Source organism: Pleuronectes platessa, chromosome 11, assembly GCF_947347685.1.
Source record: "Pleuronectes platessa chromosome 11, fPlePla1.1, whole genome shotgun sequence".
NCBI classification, from domain to species: domain Eukaryota; kingdom Metazoa; phylum Chordata; class Actinopteri; order Pleuronectiformes; family Pleuronectidae; genus Pleuronectes; species Pleuronectes platessa.
The window spans coordinates 15,448,606-15,470,100 of NC_070636.1; the positions used below are offsets into that span (position 1 = coordinate 15,448,606).

Here is a 21,495-nt window from a genome sequence, read left to right on the forward strand (position 1 = left end):
TCTCGGATATACAGCAGGAGCAACACTCGAATCACCTCTAGGTGGTCCGTCACTTCTCGTTATAAACACACTTTTAGCGTATTTTCCCACAATACCCTGGTGCACTACGTCACACACTACAAACTTTCCTTAAAGGGGCAGGCCATACCTGCAACACAACAGCTCTCGGTCTCATATACAGATGGCAAGAGAAAGCAGAGACGCAGACTCAGCAACTACATCCGAGATCCGATGCACCTTATTATTATATGAGGGATTTTTACACACTGTCTGATAAACATTCCGACAGTAAAGGCAAGGGGTAGTGATGGATAAGGTTTTCTTTAACAAGTTAAGTCTTTCATTCTCACTTTCCACCTTAAAACTATGAAATGAACTGAAATATGAACTAGTTCAGAATTTAAATGGTGAACTATGAACGTGAACTATTCATGTTTACTTGTATGAACTGAACTTTGAACTTGTTCATGAGAGTAGTGAACTTGCACAACACTGTTGACATCAATGCCAAGTCCTACCACATTCTTGTAGTAGCAGATTGTTGTACATCGTTTTAACAACAGCTCAACTCTCCATCAACATCTAAAGATGATGCCTGGATAAAGGTCATTACACAGGAAGACACACACCATCCCTCTTTCCCTCAAACAGGGTGGCAGGAGTGACCCCTGGCAGCTGCCTTTACGTGTCAGTGGCAGCAGAAGGAGTGCCTGCCTCTACGAGCTGCCGATGCCACGCTATGAGCTTGCCGTCTCTCCGTTACTGCGGCTAGCGGGTACCAAGTTAGCTAGCGGTTAGCTGTAGTGGTGCCGCTCTGCTCGATACATCCTGTTGTTCGTTGTCCCCACGGTGATTTTAAATGTCTCCGGTGAAGCTGACGCGTTGTTAGTTTGAGGCTGCGGCGTCAGAAAGCGAGGGTGGAGGTCCCGAGGCAGTGTACCTATGGTAAGTAACGGTAACTGGTAATTTTTATGTCTAGCTAGCGTTAGCTAGCTAAGAGGGCTAATATTGATTTTCAGGGGTCGCTATGCCTAACGCTGAGTATGATCTGTGTTTTGCTTTGTTCAGTATTCATTATATATAGGTGGTAGCGCAGGTTGCTAGCTAGTTGTCGTCCATCGTCATGTCATGTACCGTGTCTGTAAATGTTTTACTTTGTGTTTTGGCTTTGTTCCCTTTAGCAAACTTAGCCATCGTAAATTATGATGAAGAAGTGAGAATGGGCGTGCAGCCGCAGAGACGAAACCACTCAGAACCAACGTTTGCTATATTTTAAATGTCTGATGTCTCATCAGTTAAAGTGAATGCTTAGATAACATTGATAAAGATTATTAACGAGAGGAGCTTCTGATCAACGCTAGCTTGACAGATGCTCATAGCATCCTTCTATTCTCCTCTGGGTTCCGTCTTTGTACCTCTGTTCCACCCTCACGCCCATTTCGCTGGCAGCTGCCCAGGCTCTGCAGAGTACCTGCACCAGGCAGGTGTCAACACATGCCGCAGTGGACTGTCCTCTTCATGTGTTTTACCCGCGTATTGATCTGCCTTTCTGACCCTACCAGGTTGAGTTGACTCTGCAGTGGAAGATGTGCAATGGAATGATAGAGTCAATATCAAAAGCCTCTCGGGCCCACACCTCAGCCACTAAACAGTCCTTTCTGTTGCTGCTGGGACTGACATTAGTGTCCACTGCACACGGGACAGGTAAGACGCATGGTTTATGGCTTCACACGCTTTGTGGGTTATGTGTCTAATATATGAATCCACACCTTCATTACTGGGATAATATCAAGTCTCCTTTGTCATGACACTGCCTAAGTGGGTCGGTGAGTCCTGACTGTGAAAGCGTTTAGCATGTTCTACAGGATGGCAGAGACTTATTTAAGTGTCTGACACTGGTTTCAATGTTAGTAAGAGACAGGCTATCCAAGCATATTTATTCTCAGAAAAAGGTCAGCCCAGAAACTATGGGACATGATCCCGTTGTCTTAATACTAGATGTTTAGTGTAGGGTTAGGGTTATACCCAAGCAAGAACTTATCTGTTGTGCTCAACACATTCGTCGACGATGACGTGCGTGTACGTGTGTGTGCGTGTGCGTGTGCGTGTGTGTGTGTGTGTGTGTGTGTGTGTGTGTGCATTTATGACCTTGTGTTGACCATTTGTACATAGGTCTTATGGCATGATGACATTTTGCCCATAAAGGATTAAGAGGTTAGGTTTAGAATTCATTTAGGGTTAATTTGGTTGTGATGTAAATGCATAATGCCATTGAATGTGCTCACTAAGATAGACAGACAATAGTGTGTGTTTGTGTGCTGGCAAGGAGCGGCCGAGTGTTTCAGTGTTCTGCACACAGCTCCTCAAAACTTTGGAATCAATACCTGGCAGCTAACATTGTTCTTATGATTGGCCACCACAAACAAATAAATGTGTTGGCATATTGTTTTGACAAGTGAAACAAAAATTAAGTTCATAATGAGATTGTAGCTGGCTGGAAGACATTAATTGAGTTGGCAGTCCCACATTGTGTTCTCAATACGTCTTGAGTGCATTCACACATTGTAATTTAATCGACCAAGAGGCACGCTATGTTTCTGTCAGGTATTAAATAGATTTGTATCAACCTGAACCAGTAGCCCCACAAACAGCAAGTCTATGCTTGCAGTACACAGTAATAAAACAAAGACCATCTGATCCACTGTATTGGTATCGGGACTGAAATATACATGTGTAATAGGGGCTTATGTATGTTTACCGTGTGTCCTCTAAAAGATTAAACTAATTGTTGTAACCGATTCACTTTTCCTCTTTCACCACCTGTTCATAGATTTCCTACTTACACACAATATTGTGATATCAATATAATGTGATTGCTTAGACAAGTTCATCCTGTCCAGATGAAAAACTGCAGAGAAGTTACGTTGATCCCATCACCTAATCTTTGTGCTGTATATGCATAAAATCTCCAACCTGTTGTCGTGGTTACCACAGGTCATTCAGTATCCGTGTTACTGGTGGCTTCTGAGTCATGTCTCCAACCAGGCTCAAAATACTTGTCGCTAAAAAGTGAGTTTCACAGAATTCCCTCTTCTCTGCTTTTCTCTTCCCAGGATGCGTGACGCCGTACATGGTCCAGAACAGCTGGGTAAACCTCCCAGAGAGCAACAGGGGCTTGTTCCCTGTGGGCACAGTTCTGCAGTACAGCTGTGACCCTAGTTACCTGCCAGATGGTCCCAGCATCCTCACCTGCACCACGCTGGGACACTGGTCCTCCGAACCTCCTCACTGTATACCCAGTGGTGGTAAGACATTCTTCCCACCTCTGTCTTTTTTGACCTGTAAACTAAGAGGAAGTCAGTCTCATTTAATATCTTGCCTTTACTAGTAGGAATCTATACTCCCAGTCATTTTCAAGATTCATTTTTTAACACAAAAGCACTTTAAACGTTGGTCAGGTTCCTCAAAATGTACATTGTATATTTTTCCCTCTTCATCAGCATGTCTACCCCTCACTAAACCTGAGAATGGGGGCTACACCTGCCACCCAAACCCCTGTCGAATGTTTTCCCATGGCTCTGTGATCGAGTTCTTCTGTGATGAGGGATTTGTTCTCAGTGGAGATTATAACTACCTGACTTGTCAGGATGGGCAGTGGGACGGCCCCATGCAGATCAGCTGTGTAAGCCAAGGTGGGTTAGTCCTCGAACTCCGATCTATCCGTAGGTTAATGCATTGGCCTTAAAATCCACCTATCAGGAAAATGATTTGTTTAACATATGCAGATTTTGTAAAATCACTCTGTAACACTATTTTGAAATGTGCTACATAACCAAAACACCATATTTATTAAAGGTACTATATGTAATTTTTATAATTACTACAAAGCTCATCATAGCAAAAATAGCTGTTTGTTAACAATTAATGATTTTCTTTCTAGAAAACGTATATGTAGCACTATTAGGATTAAGTAACTTAAAAGACTTTGGTAGGTAAATCGACTGTTTTGAATGTCATCCCTTCTGTAAGGTTGTGTGAGACCCTCCATGGTGCAGCACGGCTCAACTAATCTGACAGACAGCAACAGGAGCTTGTTCCCTGTGGGCACAGTACTCGAGTACGACTGTGACCCTGGTTACCTGCCAGCTGGACCCAGTATCCTCACCTGCACCACACTGGGACACTGGTCCTCTGAACCTCCTCGCTGTATTCGCAGTGACGGTAAAGACAAATCTCCTCCACATCCCTCTGCATTACATAATATACATACAGTACATATGTAAGTACAAGATATTTTTGATTTGGTGTTAGTGTCAGTTTCATTTTCAATTTTGCTGTGTGTCTTTTCTGTTTGTATTTCAATTCACTTCAGTAGCTTCAACCTAGATGTTGTTTGCATTGATAACATACATTGATATCTGTTGAACAAAAACACAGTAAGAGACACATTTCATGTCTTTAATCAACATCCATCATCTGTGATAACACATTACGTGCTTCCCAGTTCATAGCACACTCTCCATAGACTCATTTATTGTTGGAGACAAAATTGACATTTCTTACAAGGACTCAACAATATGAGAAGTCGACACCTTAGTGAAACAGGGGCACTGGAGTTAATATGTATTTCTTGTATTTATTTCGGTCCATGGCCAGTATGCCAGCCTCCATATCGGCCAGACAACGGAGGCTACACCTGCCACCCCTCCCCATGTGGAAGACTTACTCATGGTGCCATGATTCAATACTTCTGTGATGAAGGTTATGTTCTGAAGGCAGATTATAAATTCCTTACGTGTCAGTATGGGAAATGGGACAACCTAATGCCAGTCAGCTGCGTCCTGGAGCAAGGTAAAGGCAGATTAAATCTCTCCCACAATATTTGTATTTAGTTTCATCACCATCATTTTTTTCTTTTATCTGTTCTACCTTGTAATATGAAGCAGTTGGAGAAAAAAAATGAAATCTGAATGACTGCTTAAACAAATTACATATTTGTTATGAAAGATTAATTATGGATATTAATGTTATTTTTGGATGTTTTCCCCTTTTTAAGGTTGCATTAGACCCTCCATGGTGCAGCACGGCTCGACTAATCTGACAGAAACGAACAGGAGCTTCTTCACTGTGGGCACAGTACTAGAATATAACTGTGACCTAAGTTACCTGCTAGACGGACCCAGCATCCTCACCTGCAGTGCAGAGGGACACTGGTCCTCTGAACCTCCTCGATGTTTACGCAGTGAAGGTAAAGACAAAACCTTACAAAGTACTGTCAATCATAATTACCAATCAGCACAGAGCTTCAGACCAATTCAATCACAACTATTATTATACTATTTCTATAGTGTCAAATCTCTTTAGAACTTTTGTCTCTTTATCTCAGAGATACAAGCTTTGATAATCTTAAATTGCCAGATATCAACCAATTTAATCAACCAGCTGATTAATCTGTCGTCACTCGGGTTAAAAGCTTAATGAAACAACGTACAACCCTGTATTTATTGCTTTTTCTTTTTTCCTGTGGACAGTATGCCAGACCCCGTATGAGCCAGAGAACGGGGGTTACAACTGCCACCCCTCCCCATGCCAAAGACTTTCTCATGGAACTGTGATTGAGTATTTCTGTGAGGAAGGTTATATTCTGAAGGGGGACTATAAATACCTGACCTGCCAATATGGAGAGTGGGACAGTCAAATGAAGCTCAGCTGCCTCATGGATCAAGGTAAAGATACGATGACACATTTTAACTATTGTATAGATAATTACAATATTCTGTTCAGATTATCAGCTGTTCATGTCTCCCAGACCGAGTTCCTTTACCACTGGGGATGCCCGCCTTGTCCATAGTAGCATCCACAGCCAGCTCAGTGGCCCTCATCCTGCTCCTCGTGGTGCTGTTTGTACTTTTACAGCCAAAACTGAAATCCCTCAATCGGTTAGTTTGTTCACTACAATCATTTTATAATTGACCCCAAACACTATACTTTTACATTCAAGGAACTGTTCTGAAAAGTAACAGAGGTTGGCGGATTTAAACTCTAACCTGGCCCTTCACATCTAGACGTGATCCAGGTGTGTCCGGCCAGCCCGTGTCCATCATGGTGGAAGGTGTCCAGGTGACTCTGCCGTCGTATGAGGAGGCTGTGAACCGCAGTGGAGCCTCAGCTTCGGCCCTCAGCTCTGAGTCTCGAGTCCAAATCGTGCTATCTGAGGGTCAGCATGCCACAGCGCCAGAGGCTGGCCCCTCTAGGCCTTCATCCCTCAAACAGCAACATTCAGAGATGGCTGTGGTCCACCCTGTACCACCATCCTCATCTTCCTCATCCCCCTCACCCTTGCCCTCACCCTCCACCTGGGTTCTGGAGAATGCAGGTGCTACGGCTCCTTCATCCTCACAAAGATGGACGCCTTCGGGCAGCGATCAACACAGCCTGTCTCTGGACTCTGAAATGGACTACTCTGATGGTAAAACCCTCTTCATGTACATACAAATGTACTTTGTTACGAGCCACCACTATCTTTAGTTTATGGCATTTCACTCCTATGTTTGCAGTAAAGTGTATTATGAAAGTGACAAAAAAGAAAATGACGAAGATCTTTTTATCTGTTTTCCCCAGATATGCCATTGCTGAAGGAGGCCTGAAAACATACACTGGACTTATTTGCGGCAACCAGAGTTGCTACTGGTGAGCGGGATGCCTCTTGAGAGTTTGTCAACACAGCTGTCAAAACAGGCCAGCCTGGCCGAAGAGCCTCAGAGTGAAGCCGCGGCTCACTCAGAAAACACTTTCTCTGGCCACACCAAAGGAGAACAGAGGAGGGATTCTCATGTAGATACATGCTTACATTTTTTTATAGGAATTCCTACACTACTCATATCACATCAAATGTCTGAAGCTCGGTTTGAAAATGTAGATTAAAATCAGAAACAGGAACACTCAGCTCTGAAAGAATGCGTCGTTTGGAAAACTAAAAACACTAACATACTTCTGATAGATGGGTGAAGCTGCAAACTTATTTTGGGAGCTTTTAATCTCATCATTGTCCTGTTTACTGCTCCTTATCTTTAACCACGTATCATATCACACAATGTAAGACACACGTTAGAAGAGCTGCATGAAAGCCAGGTTCTAGATTGCTGTCCAAGTCATGTCCAATCGCAGCATTGTCTTTTTTGTAATTATATTTATCATTATTTAATGGTTATTAATTATGATTCATACCATTCCAGACGTCACTGTACAGTATAAGGCTGCTTGTCCAACCGAAGAGATCACCTCTAAGTTTTTCTTTGGATTGAGGACAAACATTTAAAGTGACTTAGGTTTTTTTTTTGTGGGGCCTGCATTCAACACATTTCATCACTACTTCTCTTCTACTTACCCTTTCCCCCAATGGCCTTAGCTTTCCACTTCTATGCACAGTTTATCTATGATATATATACAATAAGGAATTTCAAACATGAATGTCAGTTAAACGCCTCTACTGCTTTAGTGATATCATGTGTGTTCTGTCAGACACATCACTTGTACACTGGAAAATATTATCTTATTAATTTATTCAGGCTGCTTGGAAACTCCTGTTTTAAGGAAACTAAAACTGCATATTTTATTTATGTGTCCAGAATGCTGTTGATCAGCCATGGCTTCTTTTGATGCCTTCACAGTTCTTGAAAAAAAAGGTCTTCACTTTGCTGCTTCATTTTGATTTCTAATGACGGCACGTTCAATGTGACGCTTTAAAAAGTGGCAAGACACAAAAAATGATTAAGTGTATGGTTTAGTGTAATGTCAGTGTTCACTTTGTTTGACTGTCATTTGAGTTTACTTTTGGACTGAGAAATGTATTTGTCTTTTTTTTGTGAAGATGGCATTTTAATATATGTGAAGTTTTAAATTATGTTTGCTCTGTATTATAACACATGATCATTTTTGATTAAATATGATTTGAGATGTTCAAATTGTCTCTATTGCTTTCATTAGAGTGCTCTTTACCTCCGTCAAGGAGGTTTGTATGCCTGTCAGCAATAAAACGACCAACCCAATTTTCTAGGAATACATTTTCATGGTTTAGGATGGTGGAAAATCTGACTTTTTGGGGACTGATATTCATGACTTGATAATTTTTTTTTATCTAATCTAATGAATTTAATTAGGTTTCTTAAGGGAACTGCTGGGCCTTTGTTGAAGTGTGTGCGCTCAGAGCGCCCTATAGTCATATCATTGACCTTTCACTCAACAAATTTTAATTCAAGTATTTAATAGCAAATAAAACATTTCATTCTCAAAATCTAAATGCTCAAATATACTCAATTTTATATATATATATATATATAGCTAATTTCAATTCATAACATTTTAGATACAAAAATATAAATACTAAATCTAATTTTTTTTTTTTACTTTCTATGTTAAAATTAACGTATGTTAGACAATTAAAGTGTTGGTTTATCCACATGCTTAAACAATCTATCCGTATCACAGGCCTGAGTGAAGATAATACAGTTAATTCACTGAAGAGCTCTGTCCTCTGTGTGCACGATTCAGCTCCTCTTCTTGTCCTTCTCCAGCATCAAGTCCTTTTTGGTAACGCTGTCATGCTGTGTTCACTGCTTCATGTTTAATGGCAACACTGCTATATCTTGTATCTGCAAGAGACAGATGATATTAGATGTCTGCATTGTTTGATCTGCACCCAAACTCACCAATGGTGACAAATGTGCTCATATAACCTCTTCCACCACCCTCTCTCAGCCTCGCTCTACAAAAACACACACAGACACACACACAGGCCGACAGCTGTGATATTTACCCTCAGCTGGTGCTGCGAATGTTTGGTAACATCTGAGACAAAGGATCAGGAGAAAGGCCTCAATACATTGGAACACCATATATATCAGGGGAAAGAAAAACATGGGTCCGAGGACCTCCAGTGGAAAAGCCACCTTTAGGATGGCAAAGCACAGTTGGATGTTTTGACAACCAGTCTCCATGGAGATGGTTCTCCTGCATCTGCAAAAAGATGGAGAGATATCATTAGATTTTATCAAACATCAATTTGACACTAAACAAGGTGAACACTGTTAAAATAACACTTTTCCAGATTTCACATTATCTGAGGCTTTTCAACACAGCTGTATGACAGACTACTGCACATGTCATTTATATGCACTATGGTGGCTCACGTTATTCTGTAGTAGCTGGGACACGGGAAAGATTTGTATATCTAGTGTGTGTTTACTTACTGAGCATCGAGTCCGAAAATAAGAGACAAGACATATCCCAGCACGTAGCCAATGAGTGGCATCAGAGCAGCCACCATCACATTATCTGCTGTGAGGGAGAGCCACAGCACGTCCTTGATGGCAGTGCCAGACAGGATAATAATGAGGATGGTGCAAATAAAGAGGATGCTGAGACCAACCTGTTGAGAGAGACATGAAGCATGTTAAGAGAATCCACTTGGGTCCTTTACATTTGAGAGGAATCTGTGATGAATAATGTTGGTAAAAACACAACTTGTTTCCAATAGTCTTTTTTTTTCCTCCGACAACCTTTGGATGTTGAAGAGAAAAGGTGAGTGATGGCTGAATTCCCTCAGTTTCTGGGTCCTGGTCTACAACAAATGATCTGCTCGTGTGATGTTTGTGTTTATGTGAGACAGAAATACACGAGTCTTACTTTTTTCACCATTACTGCCAACTTTGGTTTGTAGTGATTGATGGCGATGCCGATGGTACAAGGCACCAGTGTGAGCACGAGGGTCGAGATGATGCCGGTGTAAGGGATGGCATTTTCAAGACCGGGGAAGCCTCGGCAGAAAATAAAGAGCAGCAAAGGCATCATACCCAGGGCCGCGAAGGTGGAGCAAGTGGTCAATACAATGCTGGAAGCGGACAAGATGCAACATTATTAGACATGTCTGAAATTATTCATGCAAAACAAGAGCCTTGATTTTCTGTTTATCAGGAGAAATCTTAATGACAGCAGATTGTGCTGACACAGCTTAGGTAGTTAATTATTATAGCAATTTGCATTCCTCCAACAAGACAGGAGTCAATACATCAATAAATGTTTACCTGAGGTTCATGTCCCCCTTGAAGGCCAGGGAAAAAATGTTTGATAAGCTTCCCCCTGGACAGCTTCCACATATGAGCAAAGTCACAGCCTTCATGTTATCCATCTGAAAGATTTTGGCCAGGCAGAAAGCAGTGAGAGGCATGATGCCAAACTGGGACACCAATGCAATGCCTACTCCTTTTGGCTTGATGAAATGGCCTTTAATTTTGGAAATCTCCATCGTACAACCGAGGGATATCATGGTGATTAAGAGGATCAAGATGGTGAAAATGTTGATGATTGTGTCATGGGGGGACAAGAGGTCCAGGGAAGGCCTGCTTCCATTGCCAGAAACATTTCCTGGACTGTAGATGTTTGCGTGATCCTGGTGGACTTCTGTCACATTCATTGTAGCACTTGTCCAAATCCTACTGCCCCTAGGTTTTCACCTGTCACACAAAGCAAACAAAATAAATACATTGGAGATGTATTACTGTCGATTTCCATTTAAATTGAATAGAATTTTATGAAAGTTGTCACCTCCTACATGCAAGTCAAGGAACAGCTGTTACAATTGTAATCCAGTAACAATAACTGGTTAAAATATGCATCAAGGACTATTTATTTCAACAATAGTGAGATGTCAGTTTCTCAGAATTGACAGTGTGATTCAGTCCCGCCTCCAGCTCAACATGATTGGCAGATTCAACAGGTAGTGAGCGATCAGCCACTTAGAATTGAAGGATCACCGCTCACCTGCATGATTGGTGTAGTGGTAGAGCAGGTGGGAGCGATCACAACAGAGGAGTAGAATTTAAACAAATCTTTGGAAGTTTAATACCGTTAGTAGAGCTTTGTGTACAGCTAACCGAGAAACAGAAGGTAACTGGAGCAAAAACACCAGAACCCGGAAGCCCCCTTTTCTTTTCTGTGATGGCTGCCCCAGCAACCACACACTGAAACTCAGTTACATGGTGGTAATCTTTATTTAATTTGCTTAGTTTGTTTGAGCGGCTTGATTAGCCACTATATAAGTTTCCCCTGTGTCAGTTAAGGGGCAGTTTTTTGGTAGAAGTAAAAAGTCGTCTGAAAAATAAATACTCCAGTAAAGTAAAGATACGCAAAATTTCTACTTAAGTAAGGTAACGAAGTATTTGGACTTCGTTACTTGACACCTCTGTACATTTCTATCTGAGCCGAAGAGCCGAAGAGGCATCCGGGATTAGAGATGTAACGTCGTCAAGTATCTAATAGTCCAGTTGTCCTTGATTCAACTAGTCATTGATTCTTATGTGATAGGGAATACAGGATAGTGATAACATTATAATTCTATTAAAATCAATAAATGCCCTTGAGAGAAGAAAATAAAACAATCAACTCAACACATAAAACTGAAATTATCATAACCTGCAAAAACATAGATCTTGTGAATTTTTTTTTGCAGTCGAGTTTTACAGGACGGAAGGATAAGGTTTAATCTAATTCTGGGTCTACTGACAATAGAAATAACTAATAATAATAACACAACAACGTAGCAACAGTCTTAATCTTGAATAGAAAGATATTATAATATTATATTAGGATATTTAAGTAAAACGTTTCTTACCTTCACCTCGGGTCAGCTTCTGCAGTTTCAGACAGTGCTCCGTTCAAGCTCATCTGCATCTCCCTTCACATGTTTGTGACTACCTCCTTTTGTCTCTGTGTGGAATGCCTGCCCTCCCCTCTCTCACACATGGACTCCTGACAACACGTTCGACATCACTGCAACTGACTCCAGGAGTAAACATTTTGTTTTTTTAATCCTGTTGGGAACTCCCTCCCCATCTGTTTTCATGTCCATATGTTGCACAGACTTCCAGTGAATCCAGCTTCCATGTGTTACTGGAAGCTACCCTTTTCCTTAATGAGTTGTTCCCGTAGTTCCCCTTTTTCTGGGAACCATGGGAAAGATTGGCATCAGTGGGCTTCTGTACCTCTAATGGGGCTCTGTATTCGCTCGGCCACATTGGCATGTGTGAACTCACAATTAAAATTATGCAAACAGGCAGAGGAATGAGTTTCCATGGCAAAGTTACCAGCCTTTTCAAAAGGGGCACCCTGTTTTTGTGAGACTGAGGCGCTTTGCACACCAAGGGCTTTTATTTAGACCTCACATATATTAGACAAGACTGAAATGTTGTTGCCTAATCTCCAAGGTAAAGTAGAGATCCGGTTAATACAGAGATGGGCAGTATTTCTATTACTTGTATTTGAAATACGTCTTTCAACTACTTTGAGTATTTTGTAATTTGTATTTGATAGGGCCGATAAAAAATCTAACGTAATTTGTAACAAAATACTTCAGAATGGAGAAATTTTGTATTTAAAATACTCAAAATACTTTCTCCACGAAACAAAAAACAGTTCATGAGTTCACCCATTCTTCAAAATGTGCTGGCTACCACCACGAATCCACCAGCTTATGCTCCGCTCAGCTGAAGATCTTGGCCTGGTGGCAGAGGGTGAAACGGCTTCCTCCAACCTCCAAGACGCCGAGGAAGATTACTTCTTTGTTTTCTCAGCTAAAGAAACTCAAGTCCAGGAAAGACAGGAGATCACAAGCCACAGCAAAGCGAAGTTAGAGACCCTTCGTTTTATGGAGGACACCAGAAAAGACCTGCTTTCTCTTTACCAGTACCCACTTATCAAGCTCCTTTTTGTTCGATTTAACACAACCCTCCCCTCTTCAGCTCCGCTTGAGAGACTGTTCTCGTCTGCAGGAATAATATTCCATCCACACAGGAGGTAATTAACACCAGAAATATTTGAAAAGTTAGTTGTTCTTAAAGGCAACTAAACGGGCTACTCAGTGGTTGGGTCTCAAGAACCAAACTGGAAGGAATATTATGTCATAAAGATGTCAGTGTGAACCTGTATGAGACACTTAACACTGTAATATAGAACTGTGTGGCCTACCATGCCACTGGCCAATGTAAAAGAGTAAGAGTAAGTAGGGGAGAGCGGGGTAATGTGGGACATTTTTTCATTTGCTCCCCTCTTGGCGAGCTAAAATGATATATCAGTAAAATTTACACATTTCCCATTAATTCAGGATGTTTTCTAGCAAAGGAAATGATCAGAATGTCTTCAGGACAAAGGGCAGTGAAATTATGATTGTTTTAAAAAAAGTGGTCTGTGTCCCATTTTACCTCAGCTACGGGGTAAAGTGATCCACTTACTTTTTCCACTTTAAAACTACCATAACAACACATGTTGTAATAGTTAAAATCCTGACAGCTAGATTGACAACCACTAATATCGGACTAGTAACAGAATCATGGGGATTGGTCAATTAAGCACATTTATGATTATTATGATTCCTGTGATCTCTTGCACACCCTAGCTTACCTGCACATTGTTTCTCTGTCCAATTGGCAGGGACAGGGATATTGTTTTTCTCTGCGTATTCAAATGCCAGTTCACGGCACTTAACTGGAGCAAGGCCATGGAACTGGTCAGCTAGTTGTTTCAAGTGTTTGGCCAGCTCCTCCTCCATCTCATCTGTGAATATTCTCTTTGCCTCAGCTACTGCACCCCAGGCTACTGATTTTACTTCCCCTTTCTCTTTTTTCTTTATGAATCTTTGGAGGGTTGTCTTGTCAATATTTCTATCCCTTCCAGCTTTTCTTAAGGACTTCTTTCCTTGCATGACCTCAGCGGCTGCACTCTCCATCTCTGCGAGGGGTGTTTGGCCCCAGGCTGTCTTCCTTGTGTATAGTTTCTTGGCATGATGGCTTTTCTACAATGTTTATGACATTAAAAATAAAACATAATGTAATATAACACTAAAATATGTTTAAGACTAAGCTTAACTTGTGCTTCATGGTGGGGTAAAGTGAGAGAGTGTCTCACTTTACCCCTCAGCATTTGTCCCACTTTACCCCGAAGCCACCATTTTAGAAAAAACATCATCTCTTAGCAATTCAGGCTAATCTTCAGCTAGCATCAATCACATGGTTTTATATGTTGGAAGTTCACCAACATGTATGAAATAAGTTTTTCTACCTGATTCAATTTGTTTTAACACAACAGTTGATTAAGTTCAAAGCAAGAAAATTTACTTTTACATGCAAAAAACACATTTTTGTGAAAAAACATACTTTCCACAGCACCAGCAGCAACTTCTCCTTCATGGCAAGGGGGGAATGGGAGGGGCTTGAAAACATAATGGTCACATGACCACAAATGTGTTCCGTTGCCTAGATACAGGGGGTGTCTCACATTACCCGATGTCCCACATTACCCCGCTCTCCCCTAAGTAGGCTACTCACCTGTTAAGTGCACTGTTCACTTTATTATTGATTTACTATTTACCTTTTATTTTTTATTCATTTTGCTGTGCAGAACTTGAAGTACAGTCATTTATTTAGGCTACCTGTGAACAACTGAGAGCCCTGTGGCATGGTCGATTGTCACAATTGTAAACCAAACTTAGTGTCAAAGTGAACACTTGAACATACTGAAATGACAAGAACCAACTCTGAGAAAATTTATTTGATATGTACTGTCAGGCGTGTTGGTTTATCCTAAATAAGAGATGAGCCGGACTGGTCCATTTTAAGTATTTATTAAGATGCAATGAAAGTTGAACAACATAGCTATGGACAATTATCACAGCCTAGGCTAAATCAGTTAGCAATAGGTAGTTAATAATGGCCCTGAACAAAAGGGGTTTGATATAATTCTAACAGTAGATTTAATATAATTGGTTATAAAAGATTGGAGGGGAGTCACCGCAAATCAATTTGGTTCTCCCTTATTGGTCCAAAGCTGTAGTCCACCGCCTCTTGTCAAGGATCCAGGAAGTGACAAGAAGCCGCTCTCCGTGACGCTACTACTACTCTGATAGTTGCTAAGCAAAATGTTCTCTTCATGAAAGGACTTGAGACAGCTGATGCCATGTGGGCCATTGGAGAAAGGAATATGATGTTCCTGCTATATCCAAACAATGTCCTGTTGATGTAAACATTAGGATCCTCGAAACCAAAACAACGAAACAAAACAATGTCAACAAAGTCGCTCTGTCCAACCTCCAGAACTTATCAGACAGCTGCATGAAATATATGTGATGTGAATGAATCTAAGGGAATAATGGTTTAATACCAAAAGTTAGAATTCAGAACAATTATAAGATTCATTATTAACACTATGCAGCAAGGGTTATTTATAAATCATTTGTATAAAGGCCTTATATCTGGCCCAACCTGTTCAAGGCCCCCCCTCCTGCCTTAATTGCAAATAGTACAGTCAGACCCACACAACAGCTAAAATATTGAATTCATAACAGTACTCAAACTTTTTAGTTTGGTCCATGTCCCATCTGCGAACATGAAGGAGCCGGAATTTGGGACCTTTACTGCAGCCAGTCACACGTTGGCTTCATTTTCTGGGTAGCGTCCATCTTCGTATACATTCAATGGTCGGCTGCTTGTGTGCTCATGTTTTTACAATATATTGCTGGATGCAGTCCATCATTGAGAGGTAATTCGATTGATGTACTACATTTATAAATATATGTGTATATATATATACACATATATACAGACTATATATTAAAGTATATATATATATATATATACTCTAATATATAGTCTGTTTCCAGACGCCAGGAATAAAGAGTTATACACACTGTTCAGTAAATCAGTTTTGGGAAGAGTTCAGGCTCTGAATGATTCTTTTAATGGACTGACTCTCGGGAACCTGAAATAACACATTTACACGTTCCCTAACAACGGTACACTGTGGAGGGCGTGTGACACACGCGCGGGCTTGTGGGAAATGTAGGCCAGCCGCCATAGCTCACCAGGCCAAAGCGGTCTGCGTGGCAGCCCAAGACTCTTTTACCCATAAGGCGTTGCCGTGTTCGTGCCTGCGCCGTGTGTGTTTTCCCCTCCATGTGTAGGCGAATCACGTGCAGGGAGAGCGATTAGCGTCATGTGTCTGCTGTAGCAGAGCTCCGTGCTACATGTTGTCATCTGCCTCCAGTTGTCGCTGCACTTTGTTTTGACAGCTGCGTGTTTATTTTTTTCTTTTCACGCACCCCCGTCCCCCCCTCCCCGAAGAATGAGCGAAAACGATGACATCGACGTGGACAGCGATGTATGTGCTTTAGCTTCCTTTAGAAGTAGCTAGCCAGCTTGTTAGCCAACTCTGAACATTCCTGACAACCGACCTGCGCTGGTGTAGCTAACGAGCTAGCTGCGGCTATCGGCTAGCACCACATTGTAAACTGGTAGCGGTGTGAGAATGTGTCTCGCGGAGAATTAGCTGGCTAGTTAGCGCGTAGGTGAAAGTCAAGACTGTTGCGCTAACTCAGCTCGACGTCGTGTGTCAGGACGACAACAACAAGTCGTTCGGTGCAGTGACAGCACTGCTGCTGGTCGTCCATGTTAGCGCAGGTTGCTGGGGCTCGCTTGATAAAAGGCTGTGTTGAAGGGGAAGCTGCAGGCGCGAGAGACGTAAAAAGCCCCGAGGCGAGCTCATCAGAGAGCAGACAGACGAGGTGACTCAGAGCTGTCATCACATCTGTCCACAACGTTGGTTATTTAGTTTAACTATGTTGTCTCTATGACTCAGACGGTAATTGTTTGACAGGAAGCAGCTCTTGACATGTTTGGTAATCCCTTCACTTCAGCCGACCTATATATAGCAGACTGGTTTGTAGCTAGCAGGTTCAAATCATCCATATTCCTCTAATCTTGAATTTTGTGGATGCCATTTTAATCAGTGTGTGTATGGTCCATTCACCCACATGGCTAATGCAGAGACCTAAATATGCGCTCAGTGTTCTTCCTGAAACCTGTTCTGTTGTTGATGATGATCGTTCCTCCACATTGGCCCCGCAGTGTTGCGATTTAATGCCCACAGGATCCAGTGTGTGTGTTTATGTAAGGGCTGCACGATATATCAAAAGCTATCGTCGATGCGATATCAACAGACGTATCGCTAAAACTGCGATAAATGATCCATGCGCCAAACATGTCAATAGAGATGGCCGATCAGATGGAGCCCTGCTGCCCTAGGTGACAAACGACAGACATTCAAATCATTGGCGGGGTTTTCTGTCAGTGAATCATTGTCGGAAAAGAGAAAACAGAGAATTAGGTAACAGAGGCAGCTCCGTCAAATCTCGCTCCGCCTCCTCCGAATAAATTCTACTGTGGAAACTTCCAGTGATCACTGTTGTCCCGAGTCAGGTTCATCAATATGAGCGGTTGATTATATGAAAGAATTGTGAAGCTTGTTTATGATCACAGACCCTGAGTCAAGCAACACACACACTGCGCTGTGTATGTGTGTCTCTCTGCCTCCCCCCCTCTCTCTCAGCTGACGTTTCTGACTCGCTACAGTTTAGAAGTTTATTTGTTTGTCGCCACAATATCAACACAGATCATCACATAATGATCGATTCATTTATTAATGAATGAAATCGTCATCCAGAGCTGCGCATTCATCAGCCGCTTGCTCGCTCTCTCTTTTCCTCTCCCTCACCCACACACTGCGATCGGACACGTGCGTAAACTGAGTCTGGGTAAAAACGTTGCGCCTTCTCCCGGCCATGGAGCTGTCCGTGTTCTCTGCGTCAGTAGCCAGGGACTTTTTATGTTTATTTATCGCAAACCATATCGTCATCGCGATATTAAAAAACTTTATCGCATGTTTTCCTAATATCATGCAGCCCTAGTTCATGTTGCTGCTTTGTTGGTTAATGGACCTGTCAGGTTTGTGTGTACTTTCCCTGTAGGCGTCAGGACTTTATTCAAATACCTGAGCATGTATTTGATGTCATTCAAAACTGGGTTCTCCGGTTTTGGATGGTCAGAGAACCGCAGTATGCACACATTGTTTAGCCTTTATTGCTCAGTGTGACTCATGTTGCAGGATCATTCATTAAGGTGGTTCCTCTCAGAGTGCTCTGTCAATAGATATCAATAATTATCAAGATAAATCTGTCATTATTGTGTAATTTAAGTTTAACGACTTGTTTTTTATCCTGAGTGAAGGATGTGGTTGTAAACTCTTCTTTTAGGAACCTAGAATGGCAAACACTTTGTAAATAGCACCTTTTTTCACTAATCTGACTCAGATCAACTATGTGTTAGCTCCTCACCTCTTACGCAATGTAAAAGCTAATCATATTTTTGTTATATTGCTAATGATGAAAGTTATTTCACGATAATTATTGATATATTTTACTAAATCTGTTGTGCTCAAGTGACCTTCCTGGGTGTGGTACCACCAGTTTATGAATACATTCTGTGGGTAATGCTGCAAAGAAAAGGATAAAAAGAGCATTTGTGAGTCCGTCCTTTGATCCAGATTCACACCCAAATTAAATGGGTTCTTCTCTGACCCCTACTTGCTCCCTCTATCAAGTGTCACTGTAATCTCTCCAGTAGTTTTTGCATTATCATGCTAAATAATAAAGTAGAAAACATAACCTTTTTGGCATAGTTAATTAAAAATACATCGTTTTTAAATCAAGTTTGTGATAACAATAATGACCTAGAAATGCATTTAAGGTCATCAATTGTTCTGCTTCATCAAGAAATATAAGGCTGATAGTCTATTGTGACTGAAAGGTTTGATCATTACAGGAATATGTCTGCAGCCTCTAACCTCAACCACAAGATTCAGAGAGACAGAATCTTTGGTCCTGTTTAATATTTATCAATGCAATTTGTATAATTTCACCTTCAGGCAGAACAGGTGTTGTTCTCGGATCCCTCACTTTAGACTGACTTGACTGTAAAGCAACAGTAAAGCTGATATCAGGTGCTGAAGAAGTAAGCTGTAGATGCACACAGTTGTTTTCAGTCATGGTGAAAGCTGTGGTCAAACCCTCGTATCCGATAGGCACACATTTCTGTTGTTAGTTATTGAACATCAGTTAAGATTTTCTGGCATCACATGGTTTGGTTCAGCCAGAGCAGAAAGTGAGCTGAAATCCAGTTTGTGTGTAGGAAAGTAAACATTATTAGTTCAGTTTCTGTGAACAGATACCACATCTTGAGACTCCTCATTTTTGCCATGGGAAGCACTTTGTAACCTTGTTTAGATAAGGGCTATACAAATACAGTTATTATTATTTTCTTAAAGTACATCCCAGGTTGTTGTTGTAGGATGTCAAGAAAATGAAGAGAATAACATGGAAATCAAGTAACCAACCTTCTTGTGAATTCAGTGGTTTTAAGTTGTGTGTTTCTATAATTGCTTGTGAGATTTTTTATAACAATTACAATTTCAAACTCTGTCTTTCCCTCTGTAGGCAGACAAGCGAGCACATCACAACGCGCTGGAGCGCAAACGCAGGGACCACATTAAAGACAGCTTTCACAGTTTACGAGAGTCTGTGCCTGAATTGCAAGGGGAGAAGGTGAGAGGAAATAAATATTTCATACTCCATAACTCTACTAGAAGACTAATGAAATCATTTTGAAAGATGTCATCAAGTTAAGATACAAGTGGATAATGTAGGAATCCTGTGTGCTCCTTGGTTAACCACTCTAAATGTTATCATATCATCCATTCATTCCTGCTCTTGCCAGCTAACTGTTCCTTTGGGCCAGAAACCCTGAATGAGACACTCCCTATTTAGCCTAACCTGTTTGTTCAGGAAAGCAAACAGATTCTACACAGTCTGTATAAACACTCTGCCAGTTTTCTCTTTTAGAGTTTGTATGTAGTTGTGCATGTGCAAAGAACTGTATGATGACCCAAAGACAGTCAAAAAAACATTATAAAGCAGAATTCTTTCATTAGTTACATGAATAATATGTTAATACTGAATAAACCGACACTACAACGTTGCCCCATCTTTCTCTGAAATTTCTGCTGATAGAGCTCTGTTAAACAGGCCTCCCGAGCACAGATTCTAGACAAAGCTACCGAGTACATCCAGTACATGAGGCGGAAAAACCATACCCACCAGCAAGACATCGATGACTTGAAGAAGCAGAACGTTCTGCTGGAGCAGCAGGGTAAGTGTTCTTGTAGTTGTTGATGTGCAATGCAGTCATGAGTATAGTACTCAACCCCTACTGTATTTCTGTGTTTGTGGACTGCTTACAGTTCGAGCCCTGGAGAAGGCCAAGGGGAACACTCAGCTCCAGACCAGCTACTCTTCCGACAGCAGCATGTATACAAACCGCAAAGGGAGCGCAGTGTCCGCCTTCGACGGCGGCTCTGACTCCAGCTCTGAATCGGAGCCAGACGAGCCGCCCAACCGAAAGAAGCTTCGCGCTGAGCCCAGCTAGTTTCTCTGCACTGACCGTCTTTACCCACCAGCCCTGACTCCTCTTACTTGTCCGCACTTATTCCTGCCTTCTTACGCTAGTCCAGGAGACAAGTGGAGACTTAGTGAGAGAGGTGCTATCATGTATAAAACGCTTCTACCTTTCTTTTTTCTCCTGGCAAGCATCCCGTCACTCCTCTTGTGAGACCCCCAGAGTGAGGCAGCTGTGCATTTTTTAAGGTATTGACGCTTTTCGACCCTCGTGATCACTGTTCATAATCTACTGTGGGGAAGACGTGCTTCAGTAAAGCTCCAAAAAATCAACTTTCCTTTCGTTCGGTTGCTTTTAATATCCACTGCAACCTTGTGGAGGAATCGTCAAACTTTAAGCCCTTAAGAAAATGTTTATTCGGGATAGTTTACCTTTTTAATATTCATACTTTTCCAGAAAAATTATGTGAAAAAAGTGTACGGTTTGCAAGATGCAAACCCCCCTTCATCTTCAGTGTAGGTGACTGAAGTTTTTGTCATTGAAAATGTTTGTGTAATCAAATGAATCCCTCTATTTATAGTGATGCACCAAAATGTATTTCTTAACCTCATTTATATTTATATGTCTGAACTCCATTATGTTTGACAACACAACAGACAAGTTGACCTGTTTCAGGTTAAAAAATGTATTTCCTTCTATTTTAATTATTAAATGAAATTTCGGTATTAAAAAATTCCCCTAATGGATACTGAATGTTACACAATGCAGTTAAAGCGCAGTGATCCTTATTTTTGTTAATGGACGTCCTTGTCAGTGTGTAGTATAATACACTGTATACTCTTAGATGGTGTCAGTTCTGCAAAAGAAAAGCCTTCCCTCTAAATATTTGCCTGTGCTGGGAACGTTTATCCTTCTCTCTCTCTTTTTTCCTATTTACAGAGGTAAATTAGTGTGTATGTATGTAATCAATATTTGTTTGGTCCATTCCATGCAAGTTACAGGTATGTTGTACATACTGCCAATGGTTGTCTTGCAAGTTAAGGCAAACCTTTTATGAGACTATAAATAAAACTATTTTATCCTTTTGGGATGTACTGGTGATTCAGTGTTTTTTTATTTTATTTTTTTAAATAAGATCTTATAATTACTTTTAACTGGTGACTAA

The 21,495-nt window shown here is 41.3% G+C and overlaps 3 protein-coding genes across 4 annotated transcripts; 2 read left to right on the top strand and 1 right to left on the bottom strand.

Annotated features, from left to right (window-relative positions):
- Positions 1 to 491: 491 nt before the first annotated feature.
- LOC128451368 (sushi domain-containing protein 4) lies at positions 492 to 7,964 on the top strand. The gene is made up of 11 exons (XM_053435165.1): positions 492 to 945; positions 1,563 to 1,704; positions 3,114 to 3,305; positions 3,501 to 3,692; positions 4,030 to 4,221; positions 4,657 to 4,851; positions 5,057 to 5,248; positions 5,532 to 5,726; positions 5,810 to 5,939; positions 6,066 to 6,469; positions 6,622 to 7,964. The coding sequence occupies exons 1-11, from the start codon at positions 943 to 945 to the stop codon at positions 6,645 to 6,647; spliced, it is 1,863 nt and encodes a 620-aa protein (XP_053291140.1). The 5' UTR covers positions 492 to 942; the 3' UTR covers positions 6,648 to 7,964.
- A 420-nt stretch (positions 7,965 to 8,384) lies between these two features.
- Positions 8,385 to 11,943, bottom strand: LOC128450952 (hepatic sodium/bile acid cotransporter). Its single transcript, XM_053434715.1, has 6 exons — positions 11,669 to 11,943; positions 10,083 to 10,511; positions 9,685 to 9,889; positions 9,249 to 9,427; positions 8,816 to 9,015; positions 8,385 to 8,651 (listed from the first exon to the last, which is right to left on the bottom strand). The coding sequence occupies exons 2-6, from the start codon at positions 10,469 to 10,471 to the stop codon at positions 8,599 to 8,601; spliced, it is 1,026 nt and encodes a 341-aa protein (XP_053290690.1). The 5' UTR covers positions 10,472 to 10,511; positions 11,669 to 11,943; the 3' UTR covers positions 8,385 to 8,598.
- Positions 11,944 to 15,974: 4,031 nt separating this feature from the next.
- On the top strand, positions 15,975 to 21,424 carry LOC128451182 (protein max). Of its 2 annotated transcripts, none has more exons than XM_053434963.1 (4): positions 15,975 to 16,203; positions 19,373 to 19,480; positions 19,961 to 20,084; positions 20,176 to 21,424. In XM_053434963.1, the coding sequence occupies exons 1-4, from the start codon at positions 16,168 to 16,170 to the stop codon at positions 20,358 to 20,360; spliced, it is 453 nt and encodes a 150-aa protein (XP_053290938.1). In that variant the 5' UTR covers positions 15,975 to 16,167; the 3' UTR covers positions 20,361 to 21,424. The 2 variants fall into 2 exon arrangements, with proteins under 2 accessions (XP_053290938.1, XP_053290937.1); XM_053434962.1 differs by having other exon boundaries at positions 15,985 to 16,203; positions 19,946 to 20,084.
- Positions 21,425 to 21,495: the final 71 nt, after the last annotated feature.